The 21,245-nt window shown below is 42.5% G+C and overlaps 1 protein-coding gene across 9 annotated transcripts; it reads left to right on the top strand.

The window, feature by feature from the left end:
* The first annotated feature begins 737 nt into the window (after nt 1-737).
* Nucleotides 738-20,633, top strand: LOC124039861 (nuclear distribution protein nudE-like 1-A). 9 transcript variants are annotated; one of them, XM_046356345.1, is made up of 11 exons: nt 1,197-1,541; nt 6,001-6,101; nt 8,734-8,887; nt 10,077-10,225; nt 13,582-13,718; nt 13,943-14,119; nt 18,342-18,430; nt 18,574-18,728; nt 19,115-19,149; nt 19,596-19,640; nt 20,384-20,633. In XM_046356345.1, the coding sequence occupies exons 2-11, from the start codon at nt 6,007-6,009 to the stop codon at nt 20,392-20,394; spliced, it is 1,047 nt and encodes a 348-aa protein (XP_046212301.1). In that variant the 5' UTR covers nt 1,197-1,541; nt 6,001-6,006; the 3' UTR covers nt 20,395-20,633. The 9 variants fall into 9 exon arrangements, with proteins under 9 accessions (XP_046212296.1, XP_046212295.1, XP_046212299.1 ...); XM_046356340.1 differs by lacking the exons at nt 1,197-1,541; nt 19,115-19,149; nt 19,596-19,640 and adding exons at nt 738-756; nt 1,050-1,133; XM_046356343.1 differs by lacking the exons at nt 19,115-19,149; nt 19,596-19,640 and adding an exon at nt 2,508-2,593 and having other exon boundaries at nt 1,195-1,541.
* The last annotated feature ends 612 nt before the right edge of the window (nt 20,634-21,245 follow it).

The following is a 21,245-nucleotide window of genomic DNA, read 5'->3' as shown; positions in this document are numbered from 1 at the left end:
GTGCGAGCTGGATGCAAGAGTTTTACATGTTTTAAACATTTTATTTAAGCTTTATTTAACTAGGCAAGTCAGTTATTAAGAACAAATTCTTATTTACAATGACGGCGTACCCCAGCCAAACCCGGACAACGCTGGGCCAATTGTGCGCTGCCCTATGGGACTCCCAATCACGGCCGGATGTGATCCAGCCTGGATTCGAACCAGGGACTGTATAAGTGACACCTCTTGCACAAGCCGAAGGCACTTGCTTATAATACAGTATTTAACGATAAACCATATAATGCAGTCTATAATAAACAGCCTATAATAAACAGACGTGTCCAGTGAATAAGTTAGCAACAAAAAAATCACCCAGAATGTTATACATGAATAGGAGAGTATATGACTAGATCACCCCCCAAAATCAACCAATTAATTCACCACTCAACAACAATATATAATTCTGCTTCGAGATAGGTTATTGTTACGTTCTCAGTCAAACACTGTAGTAGCTTAAACATATAATCAATCATATAGAACACTGAGCTATATATTAACTGGTCGGTTATAGAACCGTGTAATTCGAAAAACTATTAATTGAAGACGTGCATTGCAACTTTTGACCACCAGATGATGATAAACATCTATTTTGATGCACTTTGCTCTGCTCTGGTGCGTGTCTTGTCCTTGTATGATGAAGGCTGCGCGTGTGTACAAGACTACACGTAGCATCAACAGTTTCTTCCCAACAGAGTAATGATGGAAAGTTCTATGGAGGTAAAATATTGACTTCATTATACAATCATGTAAAGTATGAGTTGCACCTGTAGACTGAGTTTAGCGTGATGTGTGAATAAATACAACACTTGCAAACATGTAAGTTGATATATGAATAAATTCAATAAGATTTGCAAGCACGCAACTACATTTCAGAATGAATACAACTCATTGAGTAAACTTGCGACTGGTGAATCTTCTTCTGTGAATCAAAACTACATTTGCCGATGTCGAATCTGTGCACTCAAGAGTTTTGGCACACATTTTGCGACTAACCTGTGTCAAAAGTTCAGCAGTTAAAAACATAAATCTGCAAGCAAGCACCGAAGGAAAGACATGAGCTCTGGTGGACAGGACTTTTTCTTCTGACCAATCAGGTGAGGTGTTGACATTTTTGAACGTGCTTTCACCTTTTACTCGTGTTCGTTGAGGAGATGCGGTTGTTTTGGTTATACAAAGCTGTGTTGTAAACATGTATTTTTCTTCTCTATGCTCATGATCTATTTCCCTGCGCGCAAATGACAGACAGAGGAGCGTGTATTAATCCTGCTGTAGGACTGACTCATTGCTGCCAGCACTTAACAGTAACAGTAGGTCAAACAACCCCCTAATATGAACGAGTCACTCAGAAAAACGAATCATGACACTCGAGTCAGGGAAAAAAAAGAGTCGTTCAAAAAGAACGAATCGTTAGCGAACTGCACATCACTATAGAGAACCACCGAGAGGACAGCTATGGACTGAAAACCATCGAAAGGGGCAATACACCGAATGGAAATGTTCAAGTACGTCGCAATATGTATGTATGTATGACATTGTGTTGGGATTTTACACAATGTAATCGTTGTCTTTATTTTCGCAAAATGCAAGAAAATACAATTCCTTCGAATTGATACGGGTAGCTACCAGTGTAAGTAGCTAGCTAGTTAACGTTAGCCAAGCGTCACCCCGTGTGGCTATAGCGACTCGAGACCGGGCATGTTTGACAGCTGACAGTTTGGTTTTGACAGTTCGATTTGGCGTACTATCTTGTGACTAATGACAGCAAACTATATGGCAATGCTTTACTTTATTTGTTATAGATGGATAGATTTGTGAAGTATTATTTTTCCACATGCCAGATGGCCTTGAAATGGGCTTGTCGTGTCAGTGTTTTTTCTGGCAGCAGATGTTCTTCACGTTAAGGATTCCTGTTAGAGATCATGATGCAAGAATGAGATCATGATGCAGCTCGTTAACGCGTTACCTTCAGTACGATCCAGTATATATATTATTCTTTACTATTCTTCTGCACCACATTTTGTGATATAATTTTTGCCAGAGGGGAGAATTTCTCCTTTTCCCACTAAATAATTCAGTGGTAATAGAAAACGTGTCAGGCACTGCATGCATCTTCCTGTCATGTGGGCTTAACATTATAATGCGTAGTGGCCTTCAAGTACAAGCTACAGTACCTCTTTCTCTCCTCTCCAACTCTCTTCTCTCAGTCCAAGGGTTGCAAAGGTTCAGAAACTTTATGGTAAATTCTGGAAATTTTCCATGGGAAGTTAAGCCCTGGAATTTGGGGAATTGTGCATACATTCATCAAAAAAGTTAGCTTATAACAGTGAACCTTTTTTTGTGGGATACACATAAGGCAATTCTAGGTCTTGTGGCATAACTATCCCCATTTCCAATGGAATTGCTACCCTCTGCATGCATAGTGCATTCTTCCATCACATGTGCAGTGCATTCTTCCATCACATGTGCAGCAGATTCTCAAGATCTTGCACACTAAGGAGATGCTATTGAGCTCACGCTAATACAACTGTCTGAGCCAAGGATGACATGCTTTCTGGTAAGTTTTCATGGTAATACTGGGAGGGGCGAATATATTTTATGACATAATGTTTTGTTAATTAGTAAATAGTAGCCTACAGCAAGTGTGTTTAAATCATTTCTAATTTAACCAATCTCTGCTAATTAGTTTTTGCTACCATGTGGGTTTTTAGCTTGCTTGATCCTGCTAACTGAGGAGTGTTAATTCACCAGTCCATACATGTTTCATTTTAAAACATTTATCTTACAAAGGAGTTGTTTAATCTAACTGCTTAACTATTTATCTGTACATGTAATTGTGTTAGTTTTTTTTACTCATTTGTTTTCTCATCTTTACAGGAAAGTGCCCGTGGCATTTATCTAATATGTGGAGACATTTCACTGCAGCTCATGTAGAAGGAAAAGCTGTGTTCATTTGCAAATACTGTGCCAAATCATATGTGAAGAATGCAACAAAGAGTCCCTCTACTTCTATTCGAGGGGAAAATGATGAATCAGACACCTTATCGATAGCAACAGCTCATGATCCTCCTGGAATCAGAAGTGTTTTTGACTCAATGGAGGAACGTAGTCTGAGAAATACTGATGAATGTCTTGCTCAAGCTGTGTATGCAACTGGTTCACCTCTGATGCTCACAGGGAATGTGTATTGGAAGAGATTTCTTAATGTTCTTCGCCCAGCATACACCCCTCCAACCAGACATGCTTTATCTACGCATTTGCTGGATGCAGAGTTCAAGTGAAGGTTAAGCAAATCAGAGAAAGCAGACTGTATTGCAATCATCTCTGATGGTGATCGAATGTTTGTGGGCAAGGAATAATTAACTACATCCATCCCTCAACCAGTATTCTACAAGAGCACAGACACAAGGGACAACAGAAGCACCGGTTTCTACATTGCAGGTGAGCTAAAGGCAGTCATCAATGACCTTGAACCACAGAAGGTATTTGCACTGGCGACAGACAATGCTGCGAACTTGAAGGCTGCTTGGTCTGAAGTGGAGGAGTCCTACCCTCACATCCCACCCATTGGCTGTGCTAATCATGCATTGAATCTGCTCCTCAAGGACATTATGGCACTGAAAATAAGAGAGCCAAGGAATTGGTTAGGTATGTGAAGGGTCAAGTGTCATGTCTGGAGGAATCCTGGCACCATCATGCTGTGGGGATGTTTTTCTGCGGCAGGGACTGGGAGATTAGTCAGGAAGGGGGAAAGATGAACGGAGCAAAGTACAGATATCCTTGATGAAACCCTGCTCCAGAGCACTCAGGACTTCAGACTGGGATGAAGGTTCACCTTCCAACAGGACAATGACCCTAAGTACACAGCCAAGACAACGCAGGAGTAGCTTTTTCTGAATGTCCTTGAGTGGCACAGCCAGAGCCCAAACTTGAGCCCAATCGAACATATCTGGAGAGACATGAAAGTAGCTGGGCAGCGACGTTCCCCATCCAAACTGACAGAGCTTGAGAGGATCTGCAGAGAAGAATGGGAGAAACTCCCTAAATACAGATGTGCTTCAAGAAAGTACTTCAAGAAAGTACTGTCTTCACTTGTAGCCTGTGAGAAAAACCTGATCACATGATGGAGAGCCATGTGAGTGAGAGGCGCTTCGGAGCACGCAGAATGGAACAACTGGCCGCAAAAGGCAGATTTTTTTTTAGGGTGCATTACGGCCACACACAGGGGACGCCACTTGGAAATTCCAGTCATTATTAAGTGCTTGTCAAATTGTGAATGAGAGACTGATGAAGTGTACAGCCTGCGCAAAAAACTAAGCAGAGCTCATGCCTTTCAAATCATGATTACTCGCATCATACAGCCTTACAATGTATTACATTCTAAACATATAGCCCAACGTTTGTGGAACAACTAAAGTTACATAACTCTAAATTAAGCATATAGGAGTACCTATTTCTTTGTTAACCGCTCAACACAGAATAGCCGCATGTGCGCACTCTCTCAAATCATTTGGAGAAAATATCCTTTCTTTTTTATTCAGCTTTGTTCAATTGTATTCTACATTATAAAATAATGCCACAGAATTCTAACCAAATCTTGTCTGCTAAATGAACTAGTGTAGCCCACAGCCATATGACATAGCCAGATCAGGACCTTTAAATAAGGACAACTCAGAGTATGCTATTCTGTTCTTCTGAATTAGACTACATTTTCTTCATTAATGTTTCTATAGACCTGTCTAAAATAAACAATGGATTTATTGTGAAGGTGTAGGCTATATTACATGGATTTATTAGACGTATAGATGTTCCAAAGGTCTGCATCAGTAGGTTGTGTGTGGAAGCCAGGAGATGCTAAATGTGTTTGTAAGTTACCGTGAGACCGACTGCTATTTACTTGATAATCACCGGCTGACTAAATTTCATGACCGCCACAGCCCTACTCCTGGCCACACTTTTTTTTTTTACCTCCAGGGAAATGATAATGTCTCGTTTTATACTTCAACCTATTTACAATTTTTTACATTTGAATCTAGAGAGTTACCCTGGAACTTAATACTGCAACAGCAGTTGACACAGCAGATCTCTATGTATAGGCTAACACATCGCCTTTTAAATTTCTGTTTCCTCTTTCCAGGAAACTCAAATATGCGTTGTTACATCCCTTTTTTCTGTGCTAGGGGAAATGAATACAGTTATTTTAATAATCGACCCTGTTTGAGGCTATGGACTCCGACATGCCCTTTGATTAGTTCCCAGAAAAATCATTGATCTACAGATTTCTGCATCCTGATGGGACCTGATGCTACAGCCCAGGAGTTGATGTCGGTCTTATTAGGCGATAGGCTAACACTTGCAGTCCTGGGAGTCCAACACTAACTGGCCTGGAAAGTTCAAGAGCTAGGCAACCTGCAGAAGAGCCAACTACTGTGGCTTTGGCATAATAGATAAGAGTTGAAATTGCTGAGTTGAAAATCATTCCAGTGTGAGGGCTCGAGAGAGGACGAGCGGGGCACACATCCATTACGCATAAACACACCCTATGGCACTCGGCTGCAACTGTACAAAAATAGCTTGAGAGGATGTTGAGAAGGTATTGATTGGAGAGGACAGAGCAGGGTACTTCAGGTCATTATGTTCATTATGTTTCTAATGAAGAATGTCCTGTGTCACTGATGGATGCCCTGTGTACTCTACTGTGGTCCTATTCCATTTTGGAAACATGTCTAATGTACCATATTTGCTCTGGTGGTTGTTCGTCTATATGAAGATGATGTATTTCCACTCAACTTTTTCAACCCAACAGTGCTACTGATAAATGTACTTGTTTGTTTGTACAGTGCTTCTGTTTGGGGTTTTAGGCTGGGTTTCTGTACAGCACTTTAAGATATCAGCTGATGTAAGAAGGGCTATATAAATACATTTGATTTGTGTAATATAAATTGTTTCTGTTGATTTTTCCAGATCTAAATGTATATCATGAACACAGATATGATTCCAAAATTCACCTCGAAAGACGAGGAGATTGACTTCTGGAAGACTCTTTCCCTCAAGTACCAGAAAAAGTAAGATATGCCCAAATCATGCCTTTTTATGGTACATTACTGCTATATCTAAGATCATCAAGGCTTCTTTTACTTGAACTCACCAGAAACTCAGTATGACAATATGTTGGAATCCTGTGGTTTCACTGTGTGCATGGTAACAGAGCAGCACTATATATATATATATATATATATCTGTACTTTAAAATCCTGAGTACTTCTGAAAGGAAATTCCCCATCCAGACTTGTTACATTGACTTCATAGCTGAGCTCTCCTCACTCTTTCGTTTTTAAGAGCATTAATGAATGACTGATACAGTTTAACCTGTGAAAGTCCTTTATGTAAGACCATGTTAGGAATGTCCTTCAATACTCCTTTGTACTTCCAAAGGGACAGATCTGGTTTCACATTATAAAGTTTCTTAAGGCCTCCCGAGTGGCGCAGCAGTGCTTGAGGCGGCACTACAGACCCGGGTTCTATCCCAGGCTGTGTCACAACCGGCCGTGAACGGGAGTCCCATAGGGCGGAGCACAATTGGCCCAATGTCGTCCTGGTTAGGGGAGGGTTTGGCCGGGGGGACTTTACTTGGCTCATTGCGCTCTAGCAACTTCTTGTGGCGGGCTGAGCACCTGCCAGCTGATTTTGGTCATCAGTTGAACAGTGTTTTCTCTGACACTTTGGTGCAGCTGGCTTCCGGGTTAAGCAGGCAGGTGTTAAGAAGCGCAGTTTGACGGGTCATGTTTCGGAGGACGTATTACTTGACATTCGCCTCTCCCTAGCCTGTTGGGGAGTTGCAGCGATGAGACAAGATCGCTATTGGATATGACGAAATTGGAGAGAAAAAGGGGGTAAAATACAAAAAAATATACCTGAAGTCTACACTGAATGGGATTATTTAATAGCGGTCTTAGATTTATGTGTCTTTTCCCATCTGTGCAAGACTGGCAGTGGGCGACAGACGTGACTCTATTTCTCTCATTGAACATCGTCATTGCACAGCACAGGCGCACTGCTATTTTGATACAAAAGACTACTGATAAGATCGCAGTGGACAACAGATACACCCAGCGCTAGGGGAAACTACACTCTGTTATATGAGGCTCTATGGACATTTACACCCAATGGGAATCAAAGCCACTCCCCTTTGTATCGCTCAATAAATGTGTGTTTAAGATTGTCATGAATTTGGTAGTGAAGCAGCTCCTTAATATCAACAATAGATGCTCTTGCTTGAGGATTCCCCTAAACACTGTTTCAAAAGTAGTTTGCCAATAAAAGGATGCTCGGGTTCCCTGACAGCTCAGGGATATCTGAAAGGGACATTCACCTCTTGGGCAAAACAAGCCGTTCAAAGACCGCCGAGGGTGCTGATGCTGCGTTTGGAACTAACCACAGATGGAGGAAGTGGTGACCTGCTGGGGTTTTAAAGTTAAAGAGCCCACTTGGCTTTCCCCTTCCAAACACCACTGCCCCCAGGGTAGCAACACAGGACAGACAGTCCATAGCAGGAAGGTAAGTCCTGTTTCCAGGCCCCCCTTCCACCATGTCCCACCGGTCACATTGCCTGTAGCGTGCAATGCCGATGGCCCCTGGACACATTTTTAGAGCAGCTGTGTGTCCATGGCTTTAATGGGCGGCAGACACTTACTTACATAACCCCATTCAACCCAACCCCCACCCTGAAACGCTACCCTGTCCTGGCCACATGCCCACAGTAAACAACCCAACCGGTTATTTATATAATATCTACTTTTGCTCTGGGTAGCAGACAGACAGTCTGTTGCCGTTTTGGAGAGGCCAGGGTGGACAAGTGATGCAATGTGGTGTTAGGAAAGTCAGAGGGTTCTTTGATTGGCTGGATCACGATCAAGCATAACCGTGCAAATCCTGTGTGGGCTTTGTGAAGCGGCCAGGATCGGCGCGTTCAATTTCCACTGTTTAAATGGCCTGAAGACAGTGTATGTTTAAGTACCTACTGTATGTCATGTAGGATTTTCATGTTATTAGATAAACAAAGAAGATTGGTCATCTACGGGTTGCTAGTTCCTGTTACTGTCTACAAAACAGGATACGCTTTGACTTTAAGAACTCTTGTAGATCGTAGATGCTATTCATCATAGAAGGCTGTAACATGATTTTGTGATTTCTATTTTTAAAGAACTTTGGTGAATACGGAGTGTGTTTTAAACCTCCCACTATGAGCAGAATTACTGTCTTACTGCAATTAGCCTAGCCACAAAATCCCTAGTTTGAAAGTGACTGTTTCTCTGGGAGCTGTGCTGCGCCATTTTCCCCCATGTGGTCCAGCCTCCTAGCAATTTCAGTTCAACCAATGAGCTTCAGCCCCTCACCATATGAGTGACAGCTAGCAAAAGTCACATCATGCACCCACAGCAGAGCAAGAGAGCGAGAGAGCAATGATGTGGTGCACATAGCTGCACATGTGTGACGTTGTACTCAATTTTCGGGGACCACTTTTGGCTCGTGAGCTCTACTTCCAGAACTACTGGTTAAAAAGTATACAAAAGTACAGGAGAGTTTCTTTAAGTCTTATATACTTAACCTGGGTACTTTTATTTCATAGTAAAAAACAAATAAATACTAATGGACTGTTGTACTAACCATGTCCTCCGGTGGTATCTGCCCTGTCAGTTGCCAGGAGGCCCAGGAGGAGCTGCTGGAGTTTCAGGAGGGCAGCAGAGAGCTGGAGGCAGAGCTGGAGACCCAGCTGGGCCAGGCCGAGCACCGCACGAGAGTCCTGCACTCTGAAAACAGCAGGCTCAAGAAAGAGGTGGACTCACTCAAGGTACACAAGAGGGACACAATACACTAGATCGGCTCAAGTAAAAATAAATAAAAAAATACGTATTGTTATTGGAATGTGAGTTTAGCATTCATGCTCCTCTTTTGACAACCTAAGAAACACTCCATACCCTTGACATAATAAACTATTGATGACTATTTGAAGCTGCCTTATATCATCATAGCTTGTTTTTTATTGCGGTCTCCAGGGAGGAGGCATGTTTCGTTAGCATGTGTCTGTCAGTATTCCAACCTAATAGAAGTTCTTAATGACGTATCAGGCATGTTCAACAGTAAAGGAGACAGGGTTCTTAGACAGAAATCGTATCAGTCAGGCAGACAAGGAACTCTCTTTCCCAATCATGCTCTGATCACTACTATGGGGAATCGGCACCTGTGTTTTACTGCCCCTCGACATCCTGTTATATCCAGCTGTGGTTCATTTGCATGAAACTCATCATTCTCATACACAATGCATCAGCAGCACATTCATTCTCATGCCGTAATTAGCGCTAGGATGAGTGTGGCTCCCTTGTCCATGTTCACATTACGACTCAAGCCATGCGAGTCACCCCACCGTTGATGGTGAGATTGTCTTCTGTTCTGCTTTTTTTTCAACTGTTTGGTGGTTATTCCAGGCAATAAACAATTATTGCTTTCATGCATTTGTTTATGGAAAATACCACAGCAATGACTGGTTTTCTCATTCTGATGCCAGAGACTGTGTCTGTCACCTTGATTAACGCCTTGTTATGAGCTACTTGACGTAGGCTAGAATGTATGTGCTGATGAATATATAATATTATCATATAATAGTTAATGTAAAATGGCATTTCAGGACAAAGCAGGATTTGTCTGGCCCAGGTTAGTGGTTAATTGATTCAGACGTGACATATCCAGAAGATATAGGTCCGAAAGACTGGCAGACCCAGACACATTTTTGAGCTGAGCTCCAGGAGAAGATAGAGGGTCACATCATCATCCCATACCCTGAGAACGCTGGAGTAAACAGATCATAACGGAGTGCTCTGTAAAATAGATGACAGAATGTAGGTTACCACGGTGGTTCCCTCCACTTGTTTGGGTATGCGTGTGACTGCGAGGTCTTAGGAAAATAAAGCTTTAACGTCCTATTTAAAATGGTCCCCCCCCTCTTCTCTCTCCATCTCTTGACCCCCCCCCCCCCCCCCCAGGAAAAACTGGAGCAGCAGTATGCCCAGAGCTACAAACAGATCAACATGCTGGAGGATGACCTGGGACAGACCCGGGGCATAAAGGAGCAGCTCCACAAATACGTGCGGGAGCTAGAGCAGTCCAACGACGACCTAGAAAGAGCCAAGAGGTCAGGAAAGAGACCAGACCACTAAACAGTATCTAACAGACAGATACTGGATACAGCATTAGAAGAGGAGCTGTAGAAGTCGTCATAACCTGATATTTACTGTATTCTTCAGGATGTTTGTTTTGGACGAAAAAGGCAATAGTAGAGACTATCTACCAGTAGTACTAATTTAACAGTTGATGCAAAAGTATTCATCCTCTTTCAGAACACAAACTCATACATTAACCCCATGCAGAGAGGTGCTCATGAATGATGGAGGCTGAGATGCTTGTTGCATGTTTTCTAATTAATTCCCCACTGTGCTCTTCATTGGGTGTAATCAGATGACTGATGGAAAATCCCCATTCCAATTAAAACATGCCTCTGGCCCAAATGGGTCTGATTGCTGTAAATTCCCCGACCAGTTTATTAGGTACACCACCCCGTTCACAAAATTGGATTGCTCCTACAGACCGTGAGTCACGTGGCCGTGGCTTGCTATATAAAGCAGGCAGACGGGCATCAAGGCATTCGGTTACTGTTTGATTGAACGTTAGAATGGGCAAACGAGTGACCTAAGCAACTGAGCGTGCTATGATCGTCAGTGCCAGGCGCGCCGGATCCAGTATCTAAGAAACGGCCACCCTCCTGGGCATTTCACGCACTACATTGTCTACGGTTTACCGAGGAACAACCAGTCAGCGGCAGTCCTGTGGGCAAAAGGAGCTTCTTAATGAGAGTAGTGTTGTCACGATACCAACATTTTACTAACGATACCAGGCCAAGTATTACAATGCAAAGTAATTTCGTAATACCACAGGGGGGAAATTTAGTGGCCTCTTGTCCTGTTCGACAATTGTTCCCGTTTTCTAAACGTTATGTGCATGTGCTACACAAAAAAACCTGTCACTGATATTCACACTTCTACTCAATACAACACATAGAGCATTTAACTTCACACTGTATAATTCAATACTGCATAGAATGGCATGGACCCATGCCAAATCTTTTTAGTTTCCTGAGGGAAATAGGCTTTGTCGTGCCCTCTTCCCAACCGTCTTGGTGTGTTTGGACCATTCTAGTTTGTTGGTGACATGGACACCAAGGAACTTGACGCTCTCAACCTGCTCCACTACAGCCCCGTTGATGAGAATGGGGCGTGCTCGGTCCTCCTTTTCCTGTAGTCCACAATCATCTCCTTAGTCTTGGTTACATTGAGGGATAGGATGTTATTCTGGCACCACCCAGCCAAGTCTCTGACCTCCTCCCTAAAGGCTGTCTCGTCGTTGTCGGTGATCAGGCCTACCATTTTTGTGTCGTCTGCAAACTTAATGATGGTGTTGGAGTTGTGCCTGGTCATGCAGTCGTAAGGTGAACAGGGAGTACAGGAGAGGACTGAGCACCCACCTCTGAGGGGCTTCAGTGTTGAGGATCAGCGTGGCAGATGTGTTGCTACCTACCCTCACCACCTAATTATCTGCATGTCATTGTGGCAATAAGTGGAAAACGCTGCATGAAATCTTCTTTACTCTTCAGTTGGAACACACACACACACTCCCTTCCTTACACACTCTCTCTCTTATAAACACACACACACACCACTCTTTGATATAGTTTAGGCTTACATTAGGCCTATATGAATCCTTTGAAACACGTCTCATGAGTAGCAGAACATTTCCTTTCTTCCAGTGCCAATCAAATTTGCCTAGACCTACTGTCAAGTTACCAGATTGTTCGCTAGCTAGGTAAAATGACTGATTTTAATGTTGTTCTTTATCAAACCAGTAATTATCACCCCAGGATTGGTGATGATATTGCGCAGGAAGTAAAAAAGGTAGCTCCAGTTGTATGGCTCATATTTCTTAAATAATTTTAACTAGGGAAGAGCTGTTTTCTTTGATGTAAAGCTACCAGCATGCCTGTTGAAAAGCTGTTTTTCCTCTCTGGCTCTGCTGGATGACAGTGAACTTGCAAGGCTGACACAGACTGGTTATATCTGGGATGAAATTATATGCAATGTATCAACTTTGCTTGCTCCAATGTATGAAATGTACAAATGTAACAACAGTAGACTGATTAGTATCTGAATCCCTGCTCTCCTTCACAGATAAATGATATTTTTAAAACCTGATGGAGGAATAGACGAGCAGGGAGAGAAGCTAGTGAGAGCTGGAAGGGGATTTTTTTATTTTATTTATTTTACCTTTATTTAACCAGGCAAGTCAGTTAAGAACATATTCTTATTTTCAATGACGGCCTGGGAACAGTGGGTTAACTGCCTGTTCAGGGGCAGAACGACAGATTTGTACCTTGTCAGCTCGGAGGTTTGAACTCGCAACCTTCTGGTTACTAGTCCAACGCTCTAACCACTATGGGGCTGGCTGATTACAGCTGCCACACGTGATACGCGCATGAAAGTGACATTGAACTGGCGAATGCTAGTTGCTGTTGCTTAAAGTTTCACTGAATTTATAAGCAAAGTGTCAGTATCATATGAAATGGTATTATAAAATGTTGGTATCATAAGTATCGTGACTTTTTGGTACTGTGATGTTGTACAGCGTTATGTGGTATTGTGCGTAGATTGATGAGGAAATAAAATGTAAAAAAGATATATATTTTAGAATAAGGCTATAACGTAACAATGTGGGAAAAGTCTAGGGGTCTGAATACATTCAGAATGCACTGTATATGCTCCCAACTATTTAACGGATACAACTTTTAGCAACTCAGTGCCATACATCATGAACGCTTGAACCAGGATATGTAGACAATCAGTGCAACCAATGAACATAGCATAGGTCATTCTAATTAGAGTTAATAATGGATTCAAAAACAATAGTTTACAGCATGTTGAATATATGGGACTATTTACATCATATTTCAAAATGATTCATTATTGTATGATGCATTGTATGAGTCATTGTTTCATTTTATTTTTGTTTCATTGATTTCATTTCATGTCATCTTTTGGTTCAAACAATGCTTCTTAAGCATCATCGACATGGAATGGAATATGATATGTGCAAGCTGGTAAGCTGTGGAAAGAATATGTCCTTTCAGCAAACATGTTAATTGAAATGTTAATTTAGCACTGACCTCTGTTATCCAAGAACAAAATCATCCATAATTTCGTCAGAGGCTCGATTTATGTTTTTAAAAAAAATAATTTTACCTTTATTTAACCAGGCAAGTCAGTTAAGAACACATTCTTATTTTGCGCAGTTGTCCACAAGAGATTAATTTAGCACTAAATAACAGTAATGCATCACGGTGAAACACAGGTATCAGTGTATGTTTCAGCATGTGCCTTTGTGTGCAAAAGCAAAGAGTCCACTGAACAGTGTTTTCCTTTTGAATTTAATTTATTTCTGCAGGGCTACAATTGTGTCCCTGGAGGACTTTGAGCAGCGTCTGAACCAGGCTATCGAGAGGAACGCCTTCCTGGAGAGCGAGCTGGATGAGAAGGAATTCGTCCTGGTCTCAGTGCAGAGATTGAAAGATGAGGCCAGAGGTGCTTATTGATCCGTTTTGACTCATAAAAAAATTAGCTGTTCCCTTTTTCTCTTTCATCTTCCCAGTGATATGTGTGAAATGAATAGAACCCATGTACTCACAGCATTAGCATTGCTTACAGCCACAAATTATTGTTGGGAGAGACTATCACACCATCAACCTCAATCTGATTGTCTGGTCTGACTTAGCCTTAAATAGTCTGTCTGTCTGCTTGTCTGTCAGACCTGCGTCAGGAGCTTGCTGTCCGAGAGCGAAATACGGACGTAACCAGGATGTCGGCGCCCACCTCGCCCACCCAGGAGGACAATGACCAGATGGATTACTCTGTCCAGGCCTCACTGTCTCTCCCCGCAACGCCGCTCGCGAAGAGTCTGGACAATGCCTTCGCCAACCCCACAGGTACCCTTTTGCTCTGACCTCAACACTGTCTCCTTTTTTATGTGAAGTATACTGTATGACAATGACTGTTCTATTGGCGAACGTACAATCACTGGATAACAAAATGGACGAGCTCCGTTCGAGACTATCCTATAAATGGGACCTGAAGAACTATAATATTCACGTTTTTCCGAGTCGTGGCTGAACAAGGACATGGATAAGATACACTATACAGTGGGGCAAAAAGTATTTAGTCAACCACCAATTGTGCAAGTTCTCCCACTTAAAAAGATGAGAGGCCTGTAATTTTCATCATAAGTACACTTCAACTATGACAGACAAAATGAGGGGGAAAAATCCAGAAAATCACATTGTAAGATTTTTTATGAATTTATTTGCAAATTATGGTGGAAAATAAGTATTTGGTCACCTACAAACAAGCAAGATTTCTGGCTCTCACAGACTTCTTCTTTAAGAGGCTCCTCTGTCCTCCACTCGTTACCTGTATTAATGGCACCTGTTTGAAGTTGTTATCAGTATAAAAGATACCTGTCCACAACCTCAAACAGTCACACTCCAAACTCCACTATGGCCAAGGCCAAAGAGCTGTCAAAGGACACCAGAAACAAAATTGTAGACCTGCACCAGGCTGGGAAGACTGAATCTGCAATAGGTAAACAGCTTGGTTTGAAGAAATCAACTGTGGGAGAAATTATTAGGAAATGGAAGACATACAAGACCACTGATAATCTCCCTCGATCTGGGGCTCCACGCAAGATCTCACCCCGTGGGGTCAAAATGATCACAAGAACGGTGAGCAAAAATCCCAGAACCACAAGGGGGGACCTAGTGAATGACCTGCAGAGAGCTGGGACCAAAGTAACAAAGCCTACCATCAGTAACACTACGCCGCCAGGGACTCAAATCCTGCAGTGCCAGACGTGTCCCCCTGCTTAAGCCAGTACATGTCCAGGCCCGTCTGAAGTTTGCTAGAGAGCATTTGGATGATCCAGAAGATTGGGAGAATGTCATATGGTCAGATGAAACCAAAATATAACATTTTGGTAAAAACTCAACTTGTCGTGTTTGGAGGACAAAGAATGCTGAGTTGCATTCAAAGAACACCATACCTACTGTGAAGCATGGGGGTGGAAACATCATGCTTTGGGGCTGTTTTTCTGCAAAGGGACCAGGACGACTGATCTGTGTAAAGGAAAGAATGAATGGGGCCATGTATCGTGAGATTTTGAGAGAAAACCTCCTTCCATCAGCAAGGGCATTGAAGATGAAATGTGGCTGGGTCTTTCAGCATGACAATGATCCCAAACACACCGCCCTGGCAACGAAGGAGTGGCTTCGTAAGAAGCATTTCAAGGTCCTGGAGTGGCCTAGCCAGTCTCCAGATCTCAACCCCATAGAAAATCTTTGGAGGGAGTTGAAAGTCCCAAAACATCATTGCTCGAGAGACCTGCATGGAGGAATGGGCCAAAATAATTGACTATAGCTCAGCGTTCAACACCATAGTACCCTCAAGCTCATCACTAAGCTAATTACCTGAATACCTGCCAATACAACTGGATCCTGGACTTCCTGATGGGCCGCCCCCAGGTGGCGAGGGCAGGCAAAAACACGTCTGCCACGCTGATCCTCAACACGGGGGGGGGGGGCTGATAAGTTTCCCGACAACACAACGGTGGGAGGCCTGATCACCGAAGACAATTGGGCAGCCTATAGGGAGGAGATCAGAGATGCCAGGACAACAACCTCTTCCTCAACGTCAGCAACACAAAGGAGCTGATCGTGGGCTACTGATCGCTGGAGAAATGGGAGGAAGGAATGTACATGAATAATGGTCTGCATGCCATTGTGGCAGTCACTGGAAAACGCTGCATGAAACCTTCTTTACTTTTCAGTTAACACCAGCGCACACACTCTCCTTCCCTTACACACACACACACTCCGTCTCCCTCTCTCTCATAAACACACACACACCACTCTCTCTCTCTTCCAGGATGCTGGCCTTCTAGGCAGGTTTCTTCTGTCCAGTGTCTGTGTTCTTTTGCCCATCTACTTTTTATTGGCCAGTCTGAGATGTGGCTTTTTCTTTGCAACTCTGCCTAGAAGGCCAACATCCCGGAGTCGCCTCTTCACTGTTGACGTTGAGACTGGTGTTTTGCGGGTACTATTTAATGAAGCTGCCAGTTGAGGACTTGAGGCGTCTGTTTCTCAAGCCAGACACTCTAATGTACTTGTCCTCTTGCTCAGTTGTGCACCGGGCCTCCCCCTCCTCTTTCTATTCTGGCTAGAGCCAGTTTGCGCTGTTCTGTGAAGGGAGTAGTACACAGCATTGTACGAGATCTTCAGTTTCTTGGCAATTTCTCGCATGGAATAGTCTTCATTTCTCAGAACAAGAATAGACTGATGAGTTTCAGAAGAAAGTTATTTGTTGCTGGCCATTTTGAGCATGTAATACTCAACTAGTCTAAAGAAGGCCAGTTTTGTTGCTTCTTTAATCAGAATAACATTTTTCAGCTGTGCTAAAATAATTGCAAAAGGGTTTTCTAATGCTCAATTGGCCTTTTAAAATGATAAACTTGGATTAGCTAACACAACGTGCCATTGGAATACAGGAGTGATGGTTGCTGATAACAGGCCTAACAAATGAAAATATATTTTAGATTTTGGATTCTTAAAAGTAGCCACCCTTTGCCTTGATGACAGCTTTGCACACTCTTGGCATTCTCTCAACCAGCTTCACCTGGAAGTTTTGAAGGAGTTCCCACATATGCTAAGCACTTATTTGCTGCTTTTCCTTCGCTCTGTGGTCCAACTCGTCCCAAACCATCTCCATTGGGTTGAGGTCAGTTGGTTGTGGAGTCCAGGTCATCTGATGCAGCACTCCATCACTCTTCTTCTTGGTCAAATAGCCCTTACACATCCTGGAGGTGTGTTGGGTCATTGTCCTTTTGAAAACAAATTATATTCCCACTAAGCGCAAACCAGATGGGATGGCGTATTGTTGCAGAATGCTGTGGTAGCCATGTTGGTTAAGTGTGCCTTAAATTCTAAATAAATAATTGACAGTGTAACCAGAAAGCACGATCACACCACCTCCATGCTTCACGGTAGGAAACACATCATGCAGAGATCTTCCTTTCACCTATTCTGCGTCTCACAAAGACACGGCGGTTGGAACCAAAAGTCTTACATTTGGACTCATCAGACCAAAGGATAGATTTCCACCGGTCTAATGTTCATTGCTTATGTTTCTTGGCCCAGGCAACTCTCTTTTTCTTATTGGTGTCCTTTTAGTAGTTGCTTCTTTGCAGCAATTCAACTATGAAGGCTTGATTCACGCAGTCTTCTCTGAACAGTTGATGTTCAGATGTGTCTGTTACTTGAACTCTGAAGCATTTATTTGGCTGGTAACGCTAATGAACTTATCCTCTGCAGCAGAGGTAACTTTGGGTCTTCCTTTCTTGTGGCAGTCCTCATGAGAGCCCTTGATGGTTTTTGCGACTGCACTTGAAGAAATGTTCCGCATTGACTGACCTTCATGTCCTAAAGTAATGATGGACTGTCATTTCTCTTTGCTTATTTGAGCTGTTCTTGCCATAATATGGACTTGGTATTTTACCAAATAGGACTATATTCTGTATACTACCTGCACCTTGTCACAACACAACTGTTTGGCTCAAACGCATTTAGAAGGAAAGAAATTCCACAAATTAACATTTAAGGCACACCTGTTAATTGAAATTAATTCCAGGTGACTATCTCATGAAGCTGGTTGAGAGAATGCCAAGTGTGCAAAGCTGTCATCAAGGCAAAGCTACTTTGAAGAATCTCAAATATAAAATATATTTTGATTTGTTTCACACTTTTTTTTTTGGTTAGTACATGATTCCATATGTGTTATATCATAGTTTTGATGTCTTTGCTATTATTCTACAATGTAGAAAAAATAAAGAAAAAAATAAAGAAAAACCCTTGAATGAGTAGGTGTGTCCAAACTTTTGACTGGTACTGGTACCCATATAGCCAAGTTATCGTTAGTCATTGTGTATTTATTATTACGTGTTCTACTTTTCTAATATTTAGCTATTTTCTTTCTCTCTGCATTGTTAGGAAAGGTCCGTAAGTAATCATTTCACTGTTAGTCTACACTTGTTGTTTACAAAGTATGTGACTAATATGACTAATAAAATGTGATTTTGATTTGTATATTGTATTCATTTTCCAGAGTTGTCCAATGGCCTTGGTAACTCACTGACTCCCTCTGCTAGAATATCAGCCCTCAACATCGTCAGTGACTTGCTACGGAAAGTGGGGGTGAGACATAGAAAAATGTATTTGCACACATTCGCTATTCACTGTATACTCTGGTACACTAAGACGGTATCTTATACCATATATCGACCTCTTGCTAATAGTGGAACGTCTCTATCTTTTTGCGTTCTCTACGTCCATCTCAGGCTCTGGAGTCTAAGCTGACAGCCTGCAGGAACTTTGCCAAGGACCAGAAAGCCAGGAACTCTTATGCCATCACGGAAAATGGGAACGTGATCAACGGCAACACAGCCAAGTTCTCCCATATACTCCACACGACGTCGTCATACTACGACAAAACGTAAGTCGAAGCCAGATTCAACTACACCCTCTCTGACTCACACACACACACACACACACATTACTCATTTGTGAGGTACAGGAGATTGAAGATATGGTTTTCCGAGAAAGCCACTTTGTAAAGGACAACAACATTTCTTAGATGTCAAATCTTTGTTTTGGTTATAAGCCTAATGCATTAGTCATTTTCTCGATGTATTGTTTGCTCTGTTAAGACCCCTCTGGCTTTACAGTTAGATTTCTCAATGGTGATGTTGATCCATTTGACAGTAGAAATGTGTATTTGAAATGTTTGTTTAGTGTTGAGAGTACATGGAATTGTGTTGACGTTGGAGGAGTTAAGGAGGTTGACAAGGTCTCTCAGACCCTTGTGTTTTTCCCCAGCAGGAGAGAGAGGGTCATATTCCCTGCATTAATTCTAGGTAATGATCTTCCTCCTCTCATGATGTGTGGGTCACCTGCATGCTGTTTGATTAACAAGCCTCCCTACTTTTCTCTTATAGCGCTGGGGTAGACTCACTCACTGTGGGGCTAGATATCTGCTCTGGGTGGCGGTACATTTCTCTGCTTCTTAACACTGCTGTACAGTAGATATATCTCCTTCCCATTGAATATATCTGTAGGTCTGCTGGTGTGTTGGTAGCTTTCATGGTCTTTGGATCAATAATCATTTTGGGGGGATATTGATTCTCAGTTTTGTGGTGTGTAGGAAAAAGCATGTACTGTAGTGCAATGGAAAGTTGGTTGTGGTACACTTTTTGAATTGTGTGCTCAATTATTGTCAATTAACTACAAACTACTGGATGTGAACATACATTTTTGCAGCTGATTCTAAAGTAAAAAGTAACCTTTTCCTGTTCTTATGTAGCCGGTGCTGTCCTTCTGTTTTTCCTTATTGAGGTTGTCTTTCAAGGTATGAATATTATGTCCCCTGTAGAAGTGGTGTGACTGTGTGTAGAGGTTATAGTGCCATGGCGTTGTTTCTACTGTGTGAGGAACTTTAGATATGAGCTTGACTGAGCATGTTGAGCAGGACATGCTCACAAGGACACGGTTTGGGTTTCACCGCAGGGAGGAGCAGAGAAGTTATAAATATAGCTCTTTACTAAAGAGCACACTCACCACTGTGCCATACTATTCATATTACTAGCTAGCTAAATAGATAAGAAGGAATCAGATTCCAGATACGGGTGTTTGAAATGGAATACATTAATACACAACACACCTTTTTAGAATTCACTTTATTTTTAAGGAGTGGGGCAGTCCCACTTCTTTCGCCCACTCCTTTCGTCATTTTTTTTTATAGCTCTATTGTAGAGAGATTACAGTGGAAAGATGGGGGAGCCAAAGGGCAGTGGGCCGGATTCGAACCCATGCCGACTCTGGAATTAACTTTTTTTATATGGTCAAAACTAGGTTGAACAAACTCCACTAGGTATTAAAAGAGAGGGGAGGGAGCATGTGTATGGTTTTACATTTGACTGGCAATACTTAGGTATTAGGCTAGGCAGATATTATGTTTGCTATGCTAATATACCTGTTTTACCACCCCATAATATGAATCCAGCAAGGTTCATTTTGTAAGTAGCAATAAGTGAGATGTTGCCGTCAGTAGACCAGACTAACCCATGTTGTGTTTGTGTGTTGTGTTTGCAGCAGGGCGATGAATGGCCTGGACCCCGGCACACTGACAGCCATCACAGCACCCCCCTCTCTCTCCCCCCCTGACCTACTGTCTCTCATTGTGTGACGGCGACAGACAGTCCCCACTGCCAAGCCCCCCCCCCAAACACCTTCCTTCTGCCAATGGACAAGACTATGTCTTAAAACAGAAAGCATTTGTGTTGACTTTCAAATGAGGACATAAAAATGGCCCGCACGATTAAACACTTTTCACATACTGTAATACTGGCCCCTCTTTGCAGTCACTACATATTAACAGGCTATCTTTGTGTCATTCTGACCCTTTAGTGCTTGTGGGACTATATAGAGGAAACAGTGAGGGATTCAAATATACATTGAGTGTATAAAACATGAAGAACACTTCCTAATATTCAGTTTTACCCCCTCCCTTTTGCCCTCAGAACAGCCACAATTCGTCAGGGCATGGACTCTACAAGGTGTCGAAAGCGTTAGAGGGATTCTGGCCCATGTTGACTCCAATGCTTCCCAGAGTTGTCAAGTTGGCTGGATGTCCTTTGGGTGGTGGACCATTCTTGATACACACGGGAAACTGTTGAGCGTGAAAAACCCAGCAGGGTTGCAGTTCTTGACACAAACCGGTGCGCCTGGCACCTACTGCCATACCCCATTCAAAGGCACTTAAATCTAGTCTTCCCATTCACCCTCTGAATGGCACACATACACAACCAATGTGTCACTTTTGTCGAGTCTTAAAAAAACATAGTTAACCCTTCATCTACACTGATTTGAAGTGGATTTAACAAGTAACATCAATAAGGGATCATAGCTTTCACCTGAATTCTTTTACCTGAATTCAGCTGGTCAGTCTGTCGTG

This window comes from Oncorhynchus gorbuscha, linkage group LG07 (assembly GCF_021184085.1).
Source record: "Oncorhynchus gorbuscha isolate QuinsamMale2020 ecotype Even-year linkage group LG07, OgorEven_v1.0, whole genome shotgun sequence".
NCBI classification, from domain to species: domain Eukaryota; kingdom Metazoa; phylum Chordata; class Actinopteri; order Salmoniformes; family Salmonidae; genus Oncorhynchus; species Oncorhynchus gorbuscha.
Note: the sequence above shows the minus strand (reverse complement) of the source record. Positions and strands in the feature narration are given on the sequence as shown.

Bases quoted from the DNA above. Each gene is read 5' to 3' on its own strand.
- LOC124039861 (XM_046356340.1), top strand. From the start codon at position 6,007: ATGTATATCATGAACACAGATATGATTCCAAAATTCACCTCGAAAGAC. The intron at 8,888-10,076 runs GTACACAAGAGG...CCCCCCCCCCAG, and splicing joins AAGAGGTGGACTCACTCAAG to GAAAAACTGGAGCAGCAGTA. The intron at 14,120-18,341 runs GTACCCTTTTGC...TTCATTTTCCAG, and splicing joins TGCCTTCGCCAACCCCACAG to AGTTGTCCAATGGCCTTGGT.